This window comes from Dipodomys spectabilis, unplaced genomic scaffold (assembly GCF_019054845.1).
Source record: "Dipodomys spectabilis isolate Male_0828 unplaced genomic scaffold, ASM1905484v1 ptg000069l, whole genome shotgun sequence".
NCBI lineage: Eukaryota > Metazoa > Chordata > Mammalia > Rodentia > Heteromyidae > Dipodomys > Dipodomys spectabilis.
Window position 1 is genome coordinate 6,061,343 of NW_024870746.1, and position 21,262 is coordinate 6,082,604.

At 48.2% G+C, this 21,262-nt stretch overlaps 1 protein-coding gene across 4 annotated transcripts; it reads right to left on the reverse strand.

Moving 5' to 3' along the window:
- Window positions 1–881: 881 nt before the first annotated feature.
- On the reverse strand, window positions 882–14,536 carry Fdps (farnesyl diphosphate synthase). Of its 4 annotated transcripts, none has more exons than XM_042682150.1 (10): window positions 14,430–14,536; window positions 13,190–13,331; window positions 10,494–10,634; window positions 4,170–4,250; window positions 3,915–4,037; window positions 3,480–3,568; window positions 3,318–3,390; window positions 2,397–2,474; window positions 2,170–2,304; window positions 882–1,138 (listed from the first exon to the last, which is right to left on the reverse strand). In XM_042682150.1, the coding sequence occupies exons 2-10, from the start codon at window positions 13,328–13,330 to the stop codon at window positions 938–940; spliced, it is 1,062 nt and encodes a 353-aa protein (XP_042538084.1). In that variant the 5' UTR covers window position 13,331; window positions 14,430–14,536; the 3' UTR covers window positions 882–937. The 4 variants fall into 4 exon arrangements, with proteins under 4 accessions (XP_042538084.1, XP_042538083.1, XP_042538082.1 ...); XM_042682149.1 differs by having other exon boundaries at window positions 13,190–13,352; window positions 14,430–14,535; XM_042682148.1 differs by lacking the exon at window positions 14,430–14,536 and adding an exon at window positions 13,430–13,678.
- Between the last annotated feature and the right edge of the window lie 6,726 nt (window positions 14,537–21,262).

Genomic DNA, 21,262 nt, shown 5'->3' on the forward strand with positions numbered 1-21,262 from the left:
CCCGCCCCCCCCCCTTCCCGTTCGGGAACAGAGAAGGGAGGGTCAGAGAATGCGGCTGCGCTCTGAATCTCCGTAGGGGTGCGGAGCTTGGAAGAGGATGGGGTCTGGAACAGAACCCCGAATCCTTTCCGCAGCAATTTAACCCTTGCCATCCATTCTACCACTTGCTCCCAGAGGAAGAAGCCAAAGGAAACCCCGCCCAGGTGCTGTGAAAGGAGATGAGCTAGGCGCTGGTCTGGCTCGTTCATGCAGGCAAGGGGCGGCGGAAGGAGCTTCTGTCTGGTCAGCTGCGTCCGCGGGCCGCCCCTCAAGGTCTCCAGCAGGCTCCCACCTGCCTGCGGGGTTGGTGCACCCTTACCCCACTCACCAGGGCTATCCACCCATTCTTAACGCCTCTATTCTCCAGCCACCACGCACCCCTTCTCCATTCAGTTTTACCGCTCCCCTCTCCTGCCTCATCCCGAGGTCCTGTTCCATCCATCCACACCCACAGACCGAGCCCTCCATACCAGGGTCCTGGAACCGCTCCGGCCTAGGGATGATTAGCGGTTCCCTCGGTCCCCGCCCGGCGGGGGACAGCGCGGAGGGGAGGGGCACCTGAACAACCCACTCGCCTGCGCAGCCGCACCCCTTCACGCACGGGCGTGGCTTAACTCAGGCCCGCCCCCGGGGCTTGACGTCATGCTTGTATTCCCCCCCACACACACACACACAGCAGACCCAGCTCAGTTTTACGTCCCAAGGGACTTCCGGCGCCAAGGCCCAGCTAGTGGTCCAGGCATCGTCCAATCACCACTCATGCATTCCCCTGGCCCCTGCCACACCACCCCCAATCCGGACAAGGTGAGACTCCAGGCTGGGGCAAGAACAAAAATGACGAGAAGGTTGGACAATAATTTATTGAGAGCGCTCCCTCCCAGCCCTTGCAGTCTCTAGGTCACTTTTTCCGCTTGTAAATCTGGTTGGCTAGCCCCAAGAAGATGGTAGATGGCAGGGGTGCAGCATACTGTTGGATGAGACTCATAAGGCGGCTGTAACTGTCTTCCTCATACTGCAAGAACACAGCTGGCAGGTCCAGCTGCTCGTAAAGTGCCTTCACCTGAGCCACCTTCTTGGCGTCCTTCTGCCCGTAATTTTCCTGAAAGGAGTTGGCGACAGGAAAATTGCATTAACTCTCCAAAGGCCCCAGGACCACTCTGGTCTCTCATCCAGATATTCTAGAACATCTCCAAAGCCCACCTCTCACTCCATCTCTGCCTCCAAATATTGTTTTTTGTTTGTTTTGCTTTTTGTTTTTTTGTTTTTTTTTTGGTCGGTCGTGGGGCTTGAACTCTGGGCTTGGACGCTGTCCTTGCCCTCTTCAGCTCAAGTCGAGCGCTCTACCAATCGAGCCACAGCACCACTTTCCTAGTGGTTTATTGGAGATGAGTCTCACGGACTTTCCTGCCCTGGCTGGCTTTGAACCGCGATCCTCAGATCTCAGCCTCCTGAATGGCTAGGAGTACAGGCGTGAACCACCAGTGCCCAGCTTATTGTTTTTGCTTTTAGATAGATATTGCTATATGGCTGGCTTCAAATTCAAGATCATCCTGCCTCAGCCTCCTGAATGCCACACCCAGTTCTGCCTCCAACTCCCAACTCCCAGTCTCCTCTCCTCCATCCCAAATGTTCAGATATTGCCTCAGCTCCAGCTGCTTCTACTCTGGTGATTCTAACTTGACACTTCAAGCCACGTGATTATTTGGGGAACTGTTTTGTATGTTCTATGATGTTTCTCATCATCCCTAGCCTTCTATTATCTAGTAACCTTTAGCACATGCACACTCTTTATTTTATTTTTGGTTGGTTGTGGGGCTTGAACTCGGTCTGGGCGCTGTCCCTCAGCTCTTCAGATCAAGGTGAGCACTCCACCACTTGAGCTAGTTTTCAGGTGGTTTATTGGAGATGAGAGTCCCATGGACTTTCCTGCCTGGGCTGGCTTTGAACCATAATACGCAGATCTCAGCCTCCTGAGTAGCTAGAATTACAGGTGTGAGCCACGGTCGCCCACCTTCACACTCTAAATTCTAACATTGCCAAATGTTCACCAGGAGACAAAAATCATCATAATTGAGAACCACCACCCTAGCCCTCTCTTAGCTAAGGGACTGCCAGGCCTATCTTGAGCACCTGCAAAATCTGGCGCTGTTCTGGAGTGCCCCGTTGCAGACACTGAACCACCAGCCAGCTGCATTTGTTGTCCTGGATATCAGTGCCAATCTTTCCTGTCACACTGGGGTCCCCAAAGGCGTCAAGGTAATCATCCTGGACAGGAAGCACAAAAGGAGGAATGAAGAAACTTGCAGGCAGGGGAGGAAGTTGCTATGGTTCTGTGCCACTGCATTGAGACTTCCTACCTGGATCTGAAAGAATTCTCCCATCTCCAGCAGGATCTTCTTGGCATTGGCATGTTCCTTCTCTCCATCAATGCCTGCCTATAAGGCAAGGAGTAAGAAGGCAAACCCACAAGTATCATCACCTTCCCAACTGCTTCCTCTATGAGACAGACTTAGTCCCATGAATTACAAAGTCCTAATCAACAGTCCAGCAGCCTCTATCCCACTTATCTTTGGCTAAACCATCCTGGAATTCCAAAGGCCCTCACTTTCCTTGTTTGTCTGATCCACTTCCAGATCTTTTTTTTTTTTTGCTGGTTGTAAGACTTGAACTCTGGGTCTGGGCACTTTCCCTCAGCTCTTCAGCTCAAGGCAAGCACTCTATCACTTGAGCCACAGCACCACTTCTGGTTTTCTGGTGGTTAATTGGAGATAAGAGTCTCACAGAGTTTCCTGCTTGGGCTGGCTTTGAACCTCTATCCTCAGATCTCAGCCTCCTGAGTAGCTACGATTACAGGCATGAGCCACCAGTGCCTGGCTACTTCCAGATCTTTTTACCACCTCAAACCTTTCAGGATGAAAGAACTCACTTGAAGAAATGAGTTGAGAGTAAACAGCCAATCCCACTGGCTGCCTTTGAACCCATGCTTTTCCGTCTCAGCCTGAATTAGCTTCTTCCCAATCCATCCCAGTTCAGATGCAGGAATCACTGTTCCCTTATTAAGAACCAAGCATTTTCATTTGCCTGGCCTCAGCTAATTATAGTCTTGTAGGGCAGGAATTTTATCCCTTCCTATAGCACAGCAGACAGACCCAGAGGGATTAAGTGTTTTGTTCAAGGTCACACAGTCATTCAGTGGGATTGTCCAAGTGGTCTACTCTGTGCCTTCCTGTCCCAAAACCCATGTGGGTAGAGCCAGGAGAGTGCAGAAGCTGACTCACCATGTACATGGCAGCCGCAACGGGCAGGTAGAAGGAGTAGAAGGCTGTCTTGTACTTGACAATAGATTTATACCTGAGTAGGAGAATATAAATGACTCAGAAGGGAAACGTCCACCCTCAATCCCCTTTTACCATACAGTTATGGTTCACACTGACCCTTACCGTTTCTCAGTGTATCTGCCAAGATCCACATGGCCCTGGGGAGCTGTAATGAGGTCCAGGGTCTGCCCAATCTCGGTCTGATAGGAACTCTAGAGAAGAGGAAGATGGATCAGGCAAGCTTTCTATAAATATGGCGAATGCTGACATGTAGGCCCCACAACATCTCAGAGCAGTTGGCAACTAGGTACAAACAAAAGCAGAAGAAAGGAGAGAAAATCTAGGCCCACAGCCTTGCACAAAGCCCTTTCTCATTGCTTCTCCCAATCATCTATGGACAGAGGAGCCCTTCTTGCCATTACTACTATCACCCTTCCCAGTCACCTTCCCTGATTTCCCTTTCCAGGAAAACCTACCAATCCTGCACCCTGAAACCAGCAGATGAAGCCAAGGGAACTGTGAGCAGCCTCTGACACTGGGCCTGAGTCTGCAGCTTACCTGCAGGAAGAGCTCAATCAGGTTCAGATAGTATGGCTGCTCCCGGCAATAGAACTTCAGCAGGCGGTAGATACATGCTTCCAGGAGCAGAGCGTCATTGACCGCATCCAAACCTATGCCCGGCTGTTAGAGGCACAATGTAAAACATGTAATCTTTCTCTGGCCTACATGCATACCAAGAACTACTATCCAAGATAGTTTAACAGGGCTGTATAACCTGTCCCCACACCCACTGCTCCCTGCCATCCACATTACCTTCTTATACCAGCAAGTCTGTCCCCTGCGAGTGAGGGAAGCGTCCATGATGTCATCTGACACCAGGAAGAAAGCTTGAAGCTAGAAGAAAGAAAAGTAGAATAAGACCCCCAGGTCTTATGCGTTCTCTCAGAGCTGCTGTTTCTGATGGTCACTGAGGTGGAAAGGAAGGTCAGGATGGGGACACCAAGAACTTCTGTTACAGAAAATGTAGAAATGGGAAAATGTACATGACTCCTCTATCAGGCTCCCCTCTAAAACAAATGAGACAGAATCAAGTGCTGGTAGCTCATGCCTATAATCCTACCTACTGGGGCTGGGAAGGTGGCTCAGTGGTAGAGCGCTTGTCTAGCATGCATGAGGCCTTGGGTTCGATTCTTCAACACCACATAACCAAAAAGAAAAAAGCTGGAAGTGGTGCTGTGGCTCAAGTGGCAGAGCGCTCACCTTGAGCTGAAGAGCTAAAGGACAGCACCCAGACCCAGAGTTCAAGCCCCATGACCAAAAAAAACAACAACAAAAAATGGCTAGCTGGTACAGTGGCTCACAACCATAATTCTAGCAACTCAGGAGGCTGAGATCTAAGGATTGTGGTTCAAAGCCAGCTCAGGCAGCAAAGTCCATGAGACTCTTATCTCCAATAAACTACTCAGAAAAATCTGAAAGTGGTGCTGTGGCTCCAGTGATAGAGCGCTAGTCTTGAGCACAGAGAGGCTCAGGGATAGCGGCCAGGCCCCAGGACTGACCGGGGAAAAAAAAAAAAAAGCTGGGCTAGTGGCTTGATTCAAGTGGTAGAGCATAAGCTAGCCAAGTACAAGGCCTTGAGTTCAAATCCCAGTATGGATTCAGGGGTGAGGAGATGGAACTAAAACACATTCATTTTTGGGTTAACTGATTAAAATAGGTTGCTCACACCTCTAATCTGCCCTAGACTATCCCTAGTATCAAGAGATTATTAAACATAATAGAACTCTCTGAACAACACAGGCATATACCACCAAACTTGCTTCTTACAGTCAGGCTACATATGCCTTAAACAGCTTTTCAAGACATGGGTTGGGTGCTGCTGCTTGGCTTCTTCTGCAGTGCTGGGAATATAACTCAGGCCCTCATGAAAGCTAGCCAAGTACTGTACACACCCACAAATGCACCTGGCCAAGACAAGGTTTTGAAAACTACACCCTATCCTGGTCCTCTGTGCTCTAATGGGTCCATACTGCTAAGGAAACAGGTAACACTCCTCATCTAAGGTGTAGATATTTGACACCTCTGCTGCTATTCCATGCCACGCCCAAAGAAAGGAGGCATCTACTTATGCCTTTAAGGCTGACCTCACCCCAGGGAGCAGGGTACAGACCTGGGTTTTTCTCTCAAGGCAGTTTACTCACACTGTGAGTATTTGTAGTAGAAGGGCTCCCCTGAAACTATCATTCATCGCATCACCTCTCTCAAAGGTGACTGCAATGCCAGACATTGGTGGCTCACACCTGTAATCCTGGCTCCTCTGAAGGCTGAGATCCAAGGATCATGGTTTGAAGCCAGCTGGGCAGGAAAGTCTGTGAGACTCTTCTCTCCAATTAAGCAGTCAAAAAAGGGGAGAGGGGCTGGGAAGGTGGCTCAGCGGTAGAGTGCTTGGCTCACATGCATGAGGCCCTGAGTTCAATTCCTCACATAAACAGAAAAGGCTGGAAGTGGCACTGTGACTCAAGTGGTAGAGCACTAGCCTTGAGCTGAAGAGCTCAAGGACAGCACCCAGGCCTAGAGTTCAAGCCCCATGACCAACCACCCCACCCCCCCCAAAAAAAAAAAGCCAGAATGATTCGTGGATTTATTATACATGGTTTTGACCAAGCACAATCAAATTAATAAAAGAAAAAAATCAAAACAAAGTTCACAATTTTTTTTTTCTTTTTGTCAGTCCTGCGCTTGAACTTGGGGGCCTCGACACTGTCCCTCAGCTCTTCAGCTCAAAGCAAGCACTGTACCAATTGAGCCACAGCACCACTTCTGGTTTTCTGGTGGTTAACTAGAGATAAGAGTCTCATGACTTTCCTGCCTAGGCTGGCTTTGAACCTCTATCCTCTGATCTCAGCCTCTTGAGTACTTAGGATTACAGGCGTGAGCCACCATCGCCTAACTAGACCAACAAAAATTTTAAATTTTTCCTGTACATTACATAGCTCATCCAATCCTCAAAATAATAAATCAAATTTCACACACAATAATTAAATTGCTGGGGGCTGGGAACGTGGCTCAATGGTAGAGTATTTGCCTCATATGCATAAGGTCCTGGGTTTGATTCCTCAGCACTACATAAGCAGAAAAAAACCTGGAAGTGGCGCTGTGGTTCAAGTGGTAGAGCGCTAGCCTTGAGCTGAAGAGCTGAAGGACAGCACGCAGGCCCAGAGTTCAGGCCCCACGACTGACAAAAAAAAATTAAATTAAATTGCTGATTGGAAGGTGGCTCAGTGGTAGAGTGCTTGCCTTGCATGCATGAAGCCCTGGGTTCGATTCATCAGTACCACATATGCAGAAAAAGCTAGAAGTGGTGCCGTGGCTCAAGTGGCAGGGTGCTAGCTTTGAGCAAAAGAAGCTCAGGGGTAGCACCCAGGCCCTGAGTTCAAGGCCAGGACTGGGGGGGTGGGGGGGGATTAAATTGCTGTGTGTGCATGTACACAGCTCAGCAATGGAAAGCTCTTAGCCCTCAATGTCAGGTGTTGGAATTGTTAGGTGATCTGCTAAGTGATTTCCTGCCCTCATTTTTGTGAAAATATGCCTCCCATAAAGCAAATACAGAAGGGAAGGGAGTGGGGAGGGGGGAGAAGTGGGAGAAAACAAGGGAGGGAAACAATGTTCGACAAGAAATGTACTCATTACTTTACTTACGTAACTGTAACCCCACTGTTTATCATCCTTACAATAAATTTTTTTTGGGGGGGGCTCCGGTCATGGGGCCTGAACTCTGGGCCTGGGCACTGCCCCTCAGCTCTTCAGCTCAAGGCTAGCGCTCTACCACTTGAGCCACAGCGCCACTTCCAGGTTTTTTTCTTTTTGCTTATGTGGTGCTGAGGAATCGAACCCAGGGCCTCAGGCATGCAAGGCAAGCGCTCTACCACTGAGCCACCTTCCCAGCCCCACAATAAAATAATTTTTAATCAAAAAAAAAAAGCATAAGGATACAGGTGGACCTGTTGCAACAATGAGAAGTACAAGTTGTCATGTCCAAAACGAGCTTTACAACGTTGGTGGGGGGGGGGGGGGGGGGAGAAGGATTGGGATTAGGGGGGGAGGGGGGAGGCTGGGAAGGGATGTGAAGGGTAAACAAAGGAGGAGGCTGCAATGCTTGGTATGAAATGTACGCATTATCCTGCCCATGTAACTGTAACTCCTCTGTACAGTATGTTCACAAATAAAATTAAATTAAATTAAAAATAAAATAAAATAAAATATAAATAAAAAATTGAAAAAAAAAAAAAAAGAAAAAAAAAAAAAAAGCAAGGGGGGCTGGGAAGGTGGCTCAGTGGTAGAGCGCTTGCCTTGCATGCCTGAGGCCCTGGATTCGATTCCTCAGCACCACATAAGCAAAAAGAAAAAAGCCGGAAGTGGTGCTGTGGCTCAAGTGGTAGAGCGCTAGCCTTGAGCTGAAGAGCTGAGGGACAGCACCCAGGCCCAGAGTTCAGGCCCCATGACTGGACCCCCAAAAAAAAAAAAAGCAAATGCAAGGTAACAATGTGCTTCATTTAAGTGACAAAGTGAAAATTGAGATTGGTTGAAAGGTAGCATGTCAGTAGTGAAAGCTGGGTGGTGTTTTGGGGAAATGTATCAAGCATGTACGGTCTAGCACCGGACAGGCATCCTGCTCATGCCCAGCGTTTCCTCACTGGTGCTCTCCTTGAACCATATACCCACAAATACTTAAAGGTCAAGTGGACTTTAATTTCAGCCACCAATACTCGAAGATATTCTTCAAAGGAAACCATCCCATTGCCCCTCTCTCAACCTCCCTTGCCCCTGGTACTAACTCTAGCCCCACCCACATTTTCATTTATTCAGAACCCCTACAAACGTATCAGAGCCAGAGCCCCAGTAATATAAATTAAATGAGCAACTATAGGGTGTAACTCAGAACTGGGAAGATGTTTTCAACGGAACCTCCCTAAACAGACATGGTGGTACATGCTTGTACTCAGTTACTCAGCAACTCAGTTCAAAGCCAACTCAGACAAAACATTGGTGAGCGTCCATCTCAACAAATAAACCAGGTGTGTAGTCTATACATGTTAATTCCAGCTATGCAAGAAGTAGGAAGATCTGAGTCTCAGACCAGCCAGGACAAAGAACAAGAGCCTCTACCCAAAAAGTAACCACAGCAAAAAAAAAAAAAAAAATGGCTAAGCATGTGGTTCAATTGGTAGAGAGCCTGCCTAGCAATACAAGGCTCTGAATTCAAAACCATAGTATTACCCAAAACACACACACACACACACACACACACACACACACACACACACGTATGTATGTATGTATGTATGTATATATAATAACCTCCTAAGGTAAATGTGACAAAATGATGGGAAATACACATTATCAAAATCAGAGAAATACAGATTAAATTGTGAGGTATCCTAGCAAACAACTGGCCTGAACTTTTTTTTTTTTTTTTGGTGCCAGTCCTAAGGCTTGTAGTCAGGGCCTAGGCACTGTTCCTGAGCTTTTTTTCACAAGACTAGCACTAAGCACTGGCCAGGACTTTCTGAAAAGTCAATTGCATCTGGGCCAGTGCCTCACACCTGTAATCCTAAAACTGACATCTGAGGGTTACAGTTTGAAGCCAGTCTAGGCAGGAAAGCCCATGAGACTCTTACCTCCAATAAACCACTCAAAAACCATAGGTGATACTGTGGCTCAAGTGGTAGAGCACTAGTCTTGAGCTGAATTGCTCAGGGACAGCACCCTGGCCCAGAGTTCAGGCCCCATGACTGGCCAAAAAAAAATTAGAAAGGGCTGGGAATTTGGATTAGTGGTAGAGTGCTTTCCTCACATGCATGAAGCCCTGGATTCAATTCCACTACATAAACAGAAAAAGCCAGAAGTGGTGCTGTGGCTCAAGTGGTAGAGTGCTCACCTTGAGCAAAAGAAGCTCAAGAACAGTGCGCAGGCCCTGAATTCAAGTTCCAGGACTGGAGGGAAAAAATATAGAGAATATAATATAATAATATAATATATTTTTTCTTCCTGTTTTTCCCTCCCATCCCACCCAGAAGTAGTATAGTTCTGTTTAATGAGTTTAATGATGATGATTTTTTAATGATGTTTAATGAGTACCACTGCTGCATTTGTTCACCGATTTAGAGAATTTAAGTTTAAAACAATTGCCAGTTATCTAGTTTTGCTTTAGAACCAAGGACTGTCCCTTTTGTGCTTAAAGATTAAAGAGATTAAAGAAGCAACACTGCTCTGCCAAATTCTAATTAAAAAAAAAACACCAGGGGGGGCTGGGAAGGTGGCTCATTGGTAGAGTGCTTGCCTTACATGCATGAGGCCCTGGGTTTGATTCCTAAGCACCACATAAGCAGAAAAGGCCAGAAGGAGCACTGTGGCTCAAGTAGTAGAGCATTAGCCTTAAGCTGAAAAGCTGACGGATAGCACCCAGGCCCAGAGTTCAGGCCCCACAACCGACCAAAAAAAAAAAAAAAACAGGTGTAGGTGGCTCACACTTGTAATCTGAGCTACTCAGGAGATTTGAGGAGGATCCCCATTCAAAGACAGCCTGAGCAACCAAGTCCATGAGACTCATATCTCCAATTAATCACCAAAAAGCCAGAAGTGGAGCTATGGCTCAAATGTTGAATACCAGACCTGAATAAAAAAGGCTAAAGGCTCTGAGTTCAAGTCCCAGTACTGGCACAGGGGGGGAAAAAAAGGCAAAGGAAGTTCCCCTCATTGGTTGACCCTTTAATCCATTCTGCCTAAATCTGCCTATTGTACACTAGAGACACAAGACCTAATAAAACAAGTTTGGAGGGCTGGGACGGTGGCTCAGTGGTAGAGTGCTTGCCTCACATGCATGAAGCCCTGGGTTCAATTCCTCAGTACCACATAAGCAGAAAAAGCCAGAAGTGGCCCTTTGGCTCAAGTGATAGGGTGCTAGCCTTGAGCTGAAGACCTGAGGGACAGAGCCCAGGCCCAGAGTTCAGGCCCCACAACCAACATAAATAAATAAACATTTAAAAAAAAAAACAAACAAAAAGTTTGGGGCCCATCTTTTCTCCCAAGAAACTCTCACTTTAGGAAACTTGTGCTGCCCTTCTCCAGCCCTCTCACCAGCTCCACACACCAGCCCACAGTCAGGGCCCGCTGGAGACTGTCAGCATCTTGATTCTTTGGCTCCACCAGCTCCTGGAATGCGACCAGCACCGTCAACCCGCGATTGTATTTGCCTCCAATGGCATTGTACTCCAAGACCTAGAGCAAGGGGAGAGGGGCAGGAGAACAGGTCCACAGGACAGTTAGCTCAGATTTTCCCATCCCTCCTCCCTCTCAGCCATCATCTATTTCATCCTTCCTAATTCCAGGACCCCTGCAGGGAGCCCCCAAAATTGCAACCATCTTGACTTCTTGAGTTCTGAAGCCCAGCTAGAGTTCTCCATTGCCTAGCTGACATTTATATGGTATTCCCTATTAAGTCTAAAGCCTCCATAGTGAAGATTAAGTCCTATACCCAAACCCAGAACTCAAAGAAAACTCAGTAAACACTAGTTGCTCAGGTCACTGCTCATCCGACTTCCTTTCCCCACCAATTCTTACTTTGCACCACACAGGGTTCAACCCATCTGTACTAAACATGAGGCCCCAAGCCAGGGCCACTCACTGTAACTCTAGCTACTCAGGAGACGGAGATCTGAGGATCTCATTCAAAGCCAGTCTAGGCAGAAAAGCGGATGAGACTTTTATCTCCAATTAACCACCAAAAGGCTGAAAGTGGAGCTGTGGCAAGTAGTAGTTATGACATTTTTGAGTAAAAAAGCTAAGGAAAAGGAAGTGCCCCAACCCCAAATTTAAGTCCTAGTGTTGGCACATGTGCACACACACACAAATAGCCCGGGGGAACTCAAGTTGAGGGATCTTTTTTGCACTTATCCTGGTGCAACTTTTCGCTAAGCCTTTGTTCCCCTGCTCTCAACCAGAACCAGAACTAAGGATACTTCCCTTTAAATCCTCTTCCCAGTATAGACAAAGTCCTCTGCTTTCCTTTGTTTTCCCTCAGGCATATGAGACAGATCGCACTTACAGACAGTTTTTTTTTTTTTTGCCAGTCCTCTGGGCATGGGCACTGTCCCTGAGGTGCTTTTGCTCAAGGCCAGCACTCTACCACTTAAGCCACAGCACCTTTTTGAGTTCTTTATTGGAGACAAGAGTCTCTCAGAAGCTGGGCTGTAATCCTAGCTACTCAGGAGGCTGAGTTCAAAGCCAGGCCCAGCAGGAAAGTCTGTGAGACTCTTATCTCCAATAAACTACTCGAAAACCGGAAGTGGTGCTGTGGCTCAAGTGGTAGAGCGCTCGCCTTGAGCTGAAGAGTGCAAGGCCAGAGTTCAAGCGCCACGACCAACAAAAACAAACAACAAAAAAAGAGTCTCACAGAGTTTCCAGCCCAGACTGGCTTCAAACCATGATCCATTAATCTCAGCCCTGAGACCAGCTTTTTTTAACCTGTCCTGGGGTTTGAACTCAGGATTAGGACATTGTCCCTGAGCTTCTCCACCTAAGACTAGTGCTTTACCACTTGAACCACCAATCCACTTCCAGCTTTTTGGTGCTTACTTAAAAGTTTAAAGGGGAGCCGGGCGCTGGTGGCTCACGCCTGTAATCCTAGCTACTCAGGAGGCTGAGATCTGAGGATCGCGGTTCAAAGCCAGCCCGGGCAGGAGAGACCGTGAGACTCCTATCTCCAATAAACCACCAGAAAACCGGAAGTGGCGCTGTAGCTCAAGTGGTAGAGCACTCGCCTTGAGCTGAAGAGCTGAGGGACAGCGCCCAGGCCCAGAGTTCAAGCCCCACGACCGACAAAAAAAAAAAAAAGAAAAAGTTTAAAGTGGTGCTGTAGCTCAGGTGGTAGAGCGCTCGCCTTGAGCTGAAGAGCTGAAGGCAGCGCCCAAGCCCAGAGTTCAAGCCCCATGACGGACAAAAAAAAGAAAAGTTTAAAGGATTTTCCTGCCTGGGCTAGTTTTGAACTCTGATCCTCAGGTCTCAGCCTATTGAGTAGCTAGGATAACAGGTGTGAGTCATCAGCACCAGGCCCTGGTTTGTTTTTTGTAATGGATTTTTCCTAATTTTTGGTTCACCTGGCCTTGAACTATAATCCTTTTTATCTCTTTTTACTCCTGAGAAGCTGAGGCTGCAGGTGACTGACATCCTACTGTTTTTGTGTTGTTGTTGTTTTTAAACAAAAACAACAAAACCAGGTCTTGCTATGTAACCCAGGCTGGCCTCAAACTCATGATCTTTTTGCCTCAGCCTCTTGAGTTCTGAAATTACAGAATGTGTCACCATATATACCTAGCTCTAAAAATTCTTTCTAGCCAGGCACCAGTGGCCCATACCTGTAATCCTAGCTACTCAGGAGGCTGAGATCTTAGGATCATGGTTCAAAGCCAGCTGCAGAAAAGTCTGTGAGACTAATTAACCCCCAGAAAACCAGAAGTGACATTACAGCTAAAAACAACAACCACCTTTCCTTAGGGCTCAAGAAGACAATCTTGGACTTCCTTCTCTGATGTTTGCCTGCCAAAGTAGTATTTTACAATGATACAAAACCAAAAGATTTGCCAGGTTCAAGACCTCCACTCCCATGCAAAGCAGTTTGGATGGTCCACTCTCTACAGAGCTGAAGTCAAGTTGATGGGCTGAATAAGAACATAGTGAAAGTCTTCACCTGTTAAAAGTTGCCACAAAACCACAGCTCAATTGCACACCTGTGCAAAATGAAAAGGACTGGCTTCCGCAAGTCATGAATCTCTTACCTCCTTCAGCCGGGCAATGGCATCTCCTGTCTCTGGGTGCCCTATCTCATCCTCAGTCAGCACCTTGACAATCTGGGAGAAGTGCTGGATGAAATCCTGCTTCTCTTGGGCATAAGCATTAGATTTCTGGTCTCCATTCATTCTGAGAGAGGAGTAAAATGTTCTGAGGAATGGAAAGACAAATGAAAAGGCTGATCCCACATTTCCCTCCCCAAGGCCCCTCACCTCAACCACACTCACCGAAGCTCATTTGTCCACACTTGGCACCAGCAGCGGGCACCATGCCAGGACCCCAGGGCTGGGTACCAATGCACCAGAGAAGGCCTCCGTAGGGAACATAGCCATCTCTCCTGGGGTACCCAGCAGGGGGCTGGCAGCAAGAAGACCCCCACAGATCTCAGCCAACGGGACAGGGGCATAGGGAGGGGGCATCAAGCACTCCCTGCAGGGGCAAGTACCAAAGGATGCATGGTGGCAGCTCCCCTTATCATACCAAACCCACCTCCCAACTTGATCCAGAATGCCCTACCCTGTGGTGGACGAAGCTTGTAAGTAGTTCCCATGGAGAGAACTAAACGAATATTTGGGTTACTGACACCCAACAGATCTTAAAGTGAAGCAGTTAGAACTGAATTCCTTATGTCTTCAAGGCTGTGTGCACAAGGTTTGGGGAGATACAGAGCAAAGCACCTCAGCACTAGGGGCTGGAAGGACCCTTTTTAAAGCACTCCATCATACAGACGTTAATCTGAGGCCTTGGAGGTTCAGAAGGCAGCTGAGCAGAAGGAGAGCCAATCTAGCACGCAGGTCTCCCCTGGTAGGAGGTGGAGAGGCTGGCCTGAGTTTGAAGTTCGCCTCAGAGAACTGGGACTAAAGCCCACGAGCGATCTGGACATGTAGTCTGCAGCACTAGGACTGGACATCCTGAGTCTTTACAGAAGCGCTGAGATTTTGCAGGTGTTCTGCTAAGAATAACTTGGAGGATGGGGGGAGGAGGGGCACGGGGCGGTCCTCACAGCAGGAGTAACGTGGGAGCTAAGCATATTGGGGACTTTGGAAAAGTACAAGAGTGAAGTTTGGAAGTGTCCAAAAGCATTAACGGCCACTTAGCTGAGCCCGACCGCCCCACTCCCCCGACGGAAAACTCTGACACAACAGGCTGGGCTACCTTACAGTACCCCTAGAGGTAAGGCCCGATTCCGAACCTCAACCTCCAGTCCCAGCGCGCAGTCTTTCTCACCTGTTCCGGGATGCAGGGTCTTGCTGGTCCAGATTGTTGGCGGGGTACACCTAAAAGCAGAACACGCTCCGCGCTCAGCAATCTGGGCCTAGTAGTTCTGTTCCATCTTTCTCTGTGAGTAGAGACAGAACAACAGACTACAACTCCCAGGATGCCGTAGGAGGGACAGCGACAACGTGATATTGCGCGGTAGGCAGGGCGGCACTGATTGGCTGATTTCCCTCGTGTGAGCATGGGCCCTGTGACGGATGACCAATGAAAGGCTGCGAACCGAAGACCCGTCTCCCCGCCCCCGCCGCTCCCCAGAAGCCGCGCGACCGTGCCGGGGAGGGTGTTGGGCCGCTGGGAGGTTGCTACAGTCGAACCAGGTTGGTAATTCTGCCACTCTAGCCCACGGCTGTGGCCTTGACTCTATGCTTTCCTGTACAGCCAAAGGATATGTTAGTAGAATCAGCTTTGCCACTTACAAGTCCTAACTCAGGCAAACATTTAATATAGCTAATCCTATGTGGAGTGTGGCGATGTACTTCCCACCACTCTGAAGACGGAGGTAGGAAAATCTCGAGTTCTAGACCAGCCAGGGCAAAGTTAGACCTTATCTCAAAAACGAAATTTAGCCGGGCACAAGCAACTCACGCGGTAATCCTAGCTACTAAGGAGGCCGAGATCTGAGAATCACGACTCACGTAGCCAGACCAGGCAGGAAAATCTATGAGATCCACAACCAGTAAAAAGCTGTAAGGTTTTAGGCGAGGAAAGATCATGCAGGAGGAGGTAAAGGTGAAGAAAAGTTTATTGGGATATGCGCCGGGGCGAACTCCCTGATCCGGATCAGAGAGGTCGCCCAGAGTGGTTGTAGCAGTGTTTATATGGCCAGGGTCAGCAGGAACTTTTAGCACATAGCTTGTTTTGAGAGTTTCAACAGTTTCAGATTAGTGCCCTCGAAGAATGATTGGGACATGTGGTGTGTAAGGAAGTGGCTTTTCTCCCGCTGCCTCTGCCCTCCAGCGGCCTGTCAAAAGCCAGACGTGAAACTGTGACTCCAGTGGTAGAACATGAGCTTCGAACGAAAAGGATAGAGAACAGCACCCAGCCGTTTAGTTCAAGCGCCCATACTGGCACACACACACACACACACACACACAAAAGGAGGGGGGGGGGGGGTATTGGGAATTTAAGATTTAGCTCAGTATAAAAGCATTTTCCTGGCAAGTGCAAAGCCCTAAGTTTGGAGTTTGGCCCTCAGTTCTGGGGGGAAAAAAATAGAAAAGAAAGGAAGGAAAGAAAGAAAAGGAAGCGGCTCAGTGGTAGAGTGTTTACCTTGCATGTATAAGGCCGTGGGTTCAATTCCTCAGTACTACATAAGCAGAAAAAGCCGGAAGTGTGGCTCTGGCTCAAGTGATAGAGCGCTAGCCTTGAGCTGAAGAGCTGAGGGACAGTGCCCAGGCCCAGAGTTCAGGCCCCACAAACAAACAAACAAACAAAAACAAAACAAAGGGCATAGTAAAGAGAGGAAAAGAAGGAAAGAGCTATAAAAGACCACCCCCCCCCCCCCCGCAAAAAAAAAAAAAAGGCTGTTAGGTACCTGTGGCTCACGCCTGTAATTCTAGCTACTCAGGAGGCTGAGATCTGAGGATCACAGTTCAAAGCCAGCCAGGGCAAGAAAATCCGTGAGACTCTCATCTCCAATTAATCACCAGAAAACTGGAAGTAGCGCTGTGGTTCAGGTAGCACAGCACTAGCCTTGAGCTGAAGAGCTGAGTTTTTGGGCTGGGAAGGTGGCTCAGTGGTAGAGCGCTTGCCTTGCATGCCTGAGGCCCTGGGTTTGATTCCTCAGCACCACATAAGCAAAAAGAAAAAAGCCGGAAGTGGAGCTGTGGCTCAAGTGGTAGAGCACTAGCCTTGAGCTGAAGAGCTGAGGGGCAGCACCCAGGCCCAGAGTTCAGGCCTCACGACCGGACCCAAAAAAAAAAAAAAAAAGAGCTGAGTTTTTTTTCTTCTGGAGGAGAGAGGGTTTAGTGCAAAACTAATTAAAAGGAAGACCACATAGTACTGGCTTGCCCCTGCATCTTTGCAACTGCTACTCAGAAGGTTGAGAGTTGGAAGGATCAAGGATTAAGGCCAGCACAGTCAGAAGTTTATGAGACCCTAAAATATCTAGCAAAAAAACAGGACTAGAGATGTGGCTCAATTAGTAGAGTGACTGCCTAGTAAGCATGGATGTTTGAAGTTCAGACACCAGAGGGCCTAAATTGGCCCTGAGTTCAAACCCCAGTACTATATACACACATACACCAAAGAAACCTAATAAAACATAAATTTAGCTTGTTTATTTTTACAGACATGAGCCACTGGTGCCTAATTCTAAGTGCTTTGATTTTTTTTTTTTTTTTTGGTCCAGTCGTGGGGCCTGAACTCTGGGCCTGGGCGCTGTCCCTCAGCTCTTCAGCTCAAGGCTAGTGCTCTACCACTTGAGCCACAGCGCCACTCCCGGCTTTTTTCTTTTTGCTTATGTGGTGCTGAGGAATCGAACCCAGGGCCTCAGGCATGCAAGGCAAGCGCTCTACCACTGAGCCACCTTCCCAGCCCCCTGCTTTGATTATTTTTAAGTTAGAGTCTCAAGTTTATCCCTTGAACCACAGTCTTTTTACTTATGCTTTCTGTTTCTATTGGTTGGGCTAAATTTAATCTGCCTCTCAAGTAGATAGAATCACAGGCATGAGCAACCTCACCTTATGTATCCTGATGTATTTTCTTAACTTGCTCCTTGTCTACTGTACTTCGTGTAAAATAATAAATAGAGCTGAGGCTTCATTGGGAGCTAAACTCCTCTGAGGCTGCATGATATCAGGAGACACACAAGCTTTAGTTGCCCTACTTTTAGTGGGGTCAAACCTTCTGGGTTTAGTAGCTATGAATATGTGTTCTAAATTTAAATGAAAGCAGACATAAGTATCAACTAAGGATGCCACAGAGGAAGTGAAATCTAGGAAGCTGAATAAGAATTTATTTATATTTGTTTGTTTGTTTTGCCAGTCCTGAGGCTTAAACTCTGGGCCTTGGCGCTGTCCCTCAGCTCTTCAGCTCAAGGCTAGTGCTCTACCACTTGAGCCACACCCCCACTTCCAGTTTTCTGGTGGTTTATTAGAGATAAGAGTCTGAAGGACTTTCCTGCCCAGGCTGGCTTTGAACCACGATCCTCAGATCTCAGCTTCCTAAGTAGCTAAGATTACAGGTGTGAGCCACCAGCACCCCACACTTCCTGCTTTTTCTAAGTAGTTCATTAGAAATGAGAGCATCACAGAATTTCCTGCTTGGGCTGGCTTTCAGCTGTGATCCTCAGATCACGAGTGGCTTGGATTACAGGTGTGAGCCACCAGTGCCTGGCCTGAATAAAAATTTTACTCAAGGGCTGGGAAGGTGGCTCAGTGGTAGAGCGCTTGCCTTGCATGTCTGAGGCCCTGGGTTCGATTCCTCAGCACCACATAAGCAAAAAGAAAAAAGCCGGAAGTGGCGCTGTGGCTCAAGTGGTAGAGCACTAGCCTTGAGCTGAAGAGCTGAGGGACAGCGCCCAGGCCCAGAGTTCAGGCCCCACTACCAGACCCAAAAAAAAAACAAACAAAAGTTTTACTCAACAGAGAAGATAGGGAAAACATGTAGGCATGGGGTACTGTGTGGGCAAAAGCCTAACATAGGGATAGAGCAAGTCAGGTTTAAGAAGGGAAAGGAGGGGCTGGGAAGGTGGCTCAGTGGTAGAGCGCTTGCCTTGCATGCATGAGGCCCTGGGTTCGCTTCCTCAGCACCACATAAGCAAAAAGAAAAAAGCCAGCAGTGGCGCTGTGGCTCAAGTGGTAGAGCGCTAGCCTTGAGCTGAAGAGCTGAGAGACAGCGCCCAGGCCCAGAGTTCAGGCCCCACGACCGGACCCAAAAAAGAAGAAGGGAAAGGAGCCAGGTGCTGGTTTCTCATACCTTAGATCCTAGTTATTCAGAAGGGAGGAATCTGAGGATCAATCCATGAGACAGTTATCTCATCCATGAAAAGACCAGAAGTGGAGCTGTGGCTCAGGTGACAGAGCATCAGCAAAAAGCCAAGTAAAAGTGTGAGTCCCTGAGTTCAGGTCTCAGAACACACACACACACAAGCACCAGTGGATCACACTGTGGCTCAAGGGGTAGAGCACTAGCTTTGAGCAAAAAAGTTTAGATATAGCGCCCAGGCAATGAGTTCAAGCCCCAGGATTGGCACAAAAAAAAGGGGGGAGGGGGAGAAGGATTTGAGCCAGGAGTAGAGAAAGGGAGGAGAGGCTAGACAGATACACTTGACTGGGAAGATCTATGTATGCCCTGAGCCACTGGCAATGCCATTGATAGCAGCAGGCTAGCGAGGCAAGATTTTCAAGCCCTGAACTTGGGCTTACAGCTGGAGGCTACCTTACAGGACAAGGCTCCCACACATGGAGATCCCAGACAGGTAGAATCTGGGCCAAGTGTGAGAATGATGACAGAGAAGGAGTTTGGAAGATGTTGGCATTTACAGGATTTGTGTGTGAGTGTGATTGTGTGTGTGTGAGTGTGTGTGTGTATGGGGGGGGGGAGGTTGGTCCTAAATTAGATGTGGGAAGTAAAGAACCAAAGCAGGGCAGCAAGAAAGGGAAAAGAATTAACAGGACTAAAAGAGAGACTGGAAGGTCAGGCACTAGTGGCTCATGCCTGTAATCCTAGCTACTCAAGAGGCTGAGATCTGAGGATCATGGTTCAAAGCCAGCCTGGGCAGGAAAGTCCATGAGACTTTTTTTTTTTTTTTCCCAGTCATGGGGCTTGAACTCTGGGCTTGGGCGCTGTCCTTGCGCTCGTCAGCTCAAGGCGAGCCCTCTACCACTTGAGCCACAGGGCCACTTCTGGTTTTCAAGTAGTTTATTGGAGATAAGAGTCTCACAGACTTTCCTGCCCAGGCTGGCTTTGAACCATGATCCTCAGATCTCAGCCTCCTGAGTAGCTAGGATTACAGGCGTGAGCCACCAGTGCCCAGCTCCATGAGACTCTTTATTTCCAATTAACCACCAGAAAACTGGAAATAGCTCTATGGCTCAAGTGGTAGAGCACTAGACTTGAACTGAAGAGCTGAGGTATAGCACCCAGGCCCCAGAGTTCAAGCCCTATGACTGACCAAAAAGGAAAGAGAGAGAGAGATTGAGAGCGAGAGAGAGAGACTGGAATGGGGAGGAGCACTAACTGCAGCATGGCCCCTACTATGGGGTGGGAATAAGGGATGGGTCTCTGATAAGATGCTGTATAACTCAAAAGAGAGGCCATGGCTAATTCAAGCCATCAATTGCTGGACCCCTTCACCATTCATTCTTCAAATTATTCATTGAACACCCACTAGGCAGTAAAACTTTGGCAGCAGACAAAGACAAAATCTACCCACATGGTCCTGACCTCATAGCTCTGATTCTAGGTTGGGAATAAGAAACACATTTAACAGGTATAAAGATATAAGAGTGGGGCTGGGAAGGTGGCTCAGTGGTAGAGCGCTTGCCTTGCATGCATGAGGCCCTGGGTTCAATTCCTCAGCACCACCTCAGAAAAAAAAAGCCGGAAGTGGCGCTGTGGCTCAAGTGGTAGAGCGCTAGCCTTGAGCTGAAGAGCTGAGGGACAGCGCCCAGGCCCAGAGTTCAGGCCCACGACCAGACCCCCCCCCCCCCCCAAAAAAAAAAGATATAAGAGCAGTTGGGCTCCGGTAGCTCACGCCTGTAATCCTAGGTACTCAGGAGGCTGAGATCCAGAAAACCGGAAGTGGTGCTGTGGCTTAAAGTGGTAGAGCACTAGCCTTGAGCTGAAGAGCTCAGTGACAGTGCCTAAGCCCAGAGTTCAAGCCCCACAACCAACAGAAAAGAAAAGAAAAAATATATAGGTAGGTAGGTAGATAGATAGACAGACAGACAGAACAAGCCCAGTGCTAGTTGCTCATGCCTGTAATCCTAGCTGCTCAGGAGGCTGAGATCTAAGGATCGAAGTTCAAAGCCAGCTGGGGCAGGAAAGGTCATGAGACTCTTATCTCCAATAAACCACCAGAAAACCAGAAATAGGGCTGTGGCTCAAGTGGTAGAGCGCTAGCCTTGACCTGAAGAGCTGAGGGACAGTGCCCAGGCCCAGAATTCAAGCCCCATGACTGACAAAAAAAAAAAAAAAGAGTAAGCCGGGTGCTGGTGGCTCACACCTGTAATCCTAGCTACCCAGGAGGCTGAGATCTGAGGATCTCAGCTCAAAGCCAGCCAGGGCAGAAAAGTCCGAGAGACTCTTATCTCCAATAAACCATCAGAAAACCGGAAGTGGCACCCTGGCCCAAGCAATGGAGTGTTCGCCTTGAGCTGAAGAGCACAGGGACAGCACCCAAGCCCAGAGTTCAAGCCCCACGACCAACAACAACAACAAAAAGAGCAGAACAGGAAAGGAGGGCAAAACATGGTCAGGACCATATAATTAAAACACAGTAATCACAGTACCTCACTGGTAAGGCTTAAGAAATCAGAAGGATGCAGTAAGCAAGGCACAGAGCCATCTAGGGGAAGCAGAGGGAAGAGACAACAAATGTAGGATCCTCCCTGAGCAGTAGCTAGATTGAAAACAGCAAAGAGACCAGTATGACTGGTTGGAAGGGAGGAGAGAAAGACTTCCCCTGGGCCACTTAAAGACTTCAACTTTTACTCTTGAATGTGAAAGGAACTTATGATGGAACATTATTCAGCCCTGAGAAGAAATGGAACCCCGGCATATGGGGAGGACAGCAGGATCCATGCTACACACAGACCAACACTCAACACTGGAGCCTG

Bases quoted from the DNA above. Each gene is read 5' to 3' on its own strand.
- Fdps (XM_042682147.1), bottom strand. From the start codon at position 13,608: ATGCCCCTGTCCCGTTGGCTGAGATCTGTGGGGGTCTTCTTGCTGCCA. The intron at 3,569-3,914 runs GTAAGCTGCAGA...CCTCTTCTCTAG, and splicing joins TGATTGAGCTCTTCCTGCAG to AGTTCCTATCAGACCGAGAT. The intron at 3,391-3,479 runs GTAAGGGTCAGT...TCTCCTACTCAG, and splicing joins GGCAGATACACTGAGAAACG to GTATAAATCTATTGTCAAGT.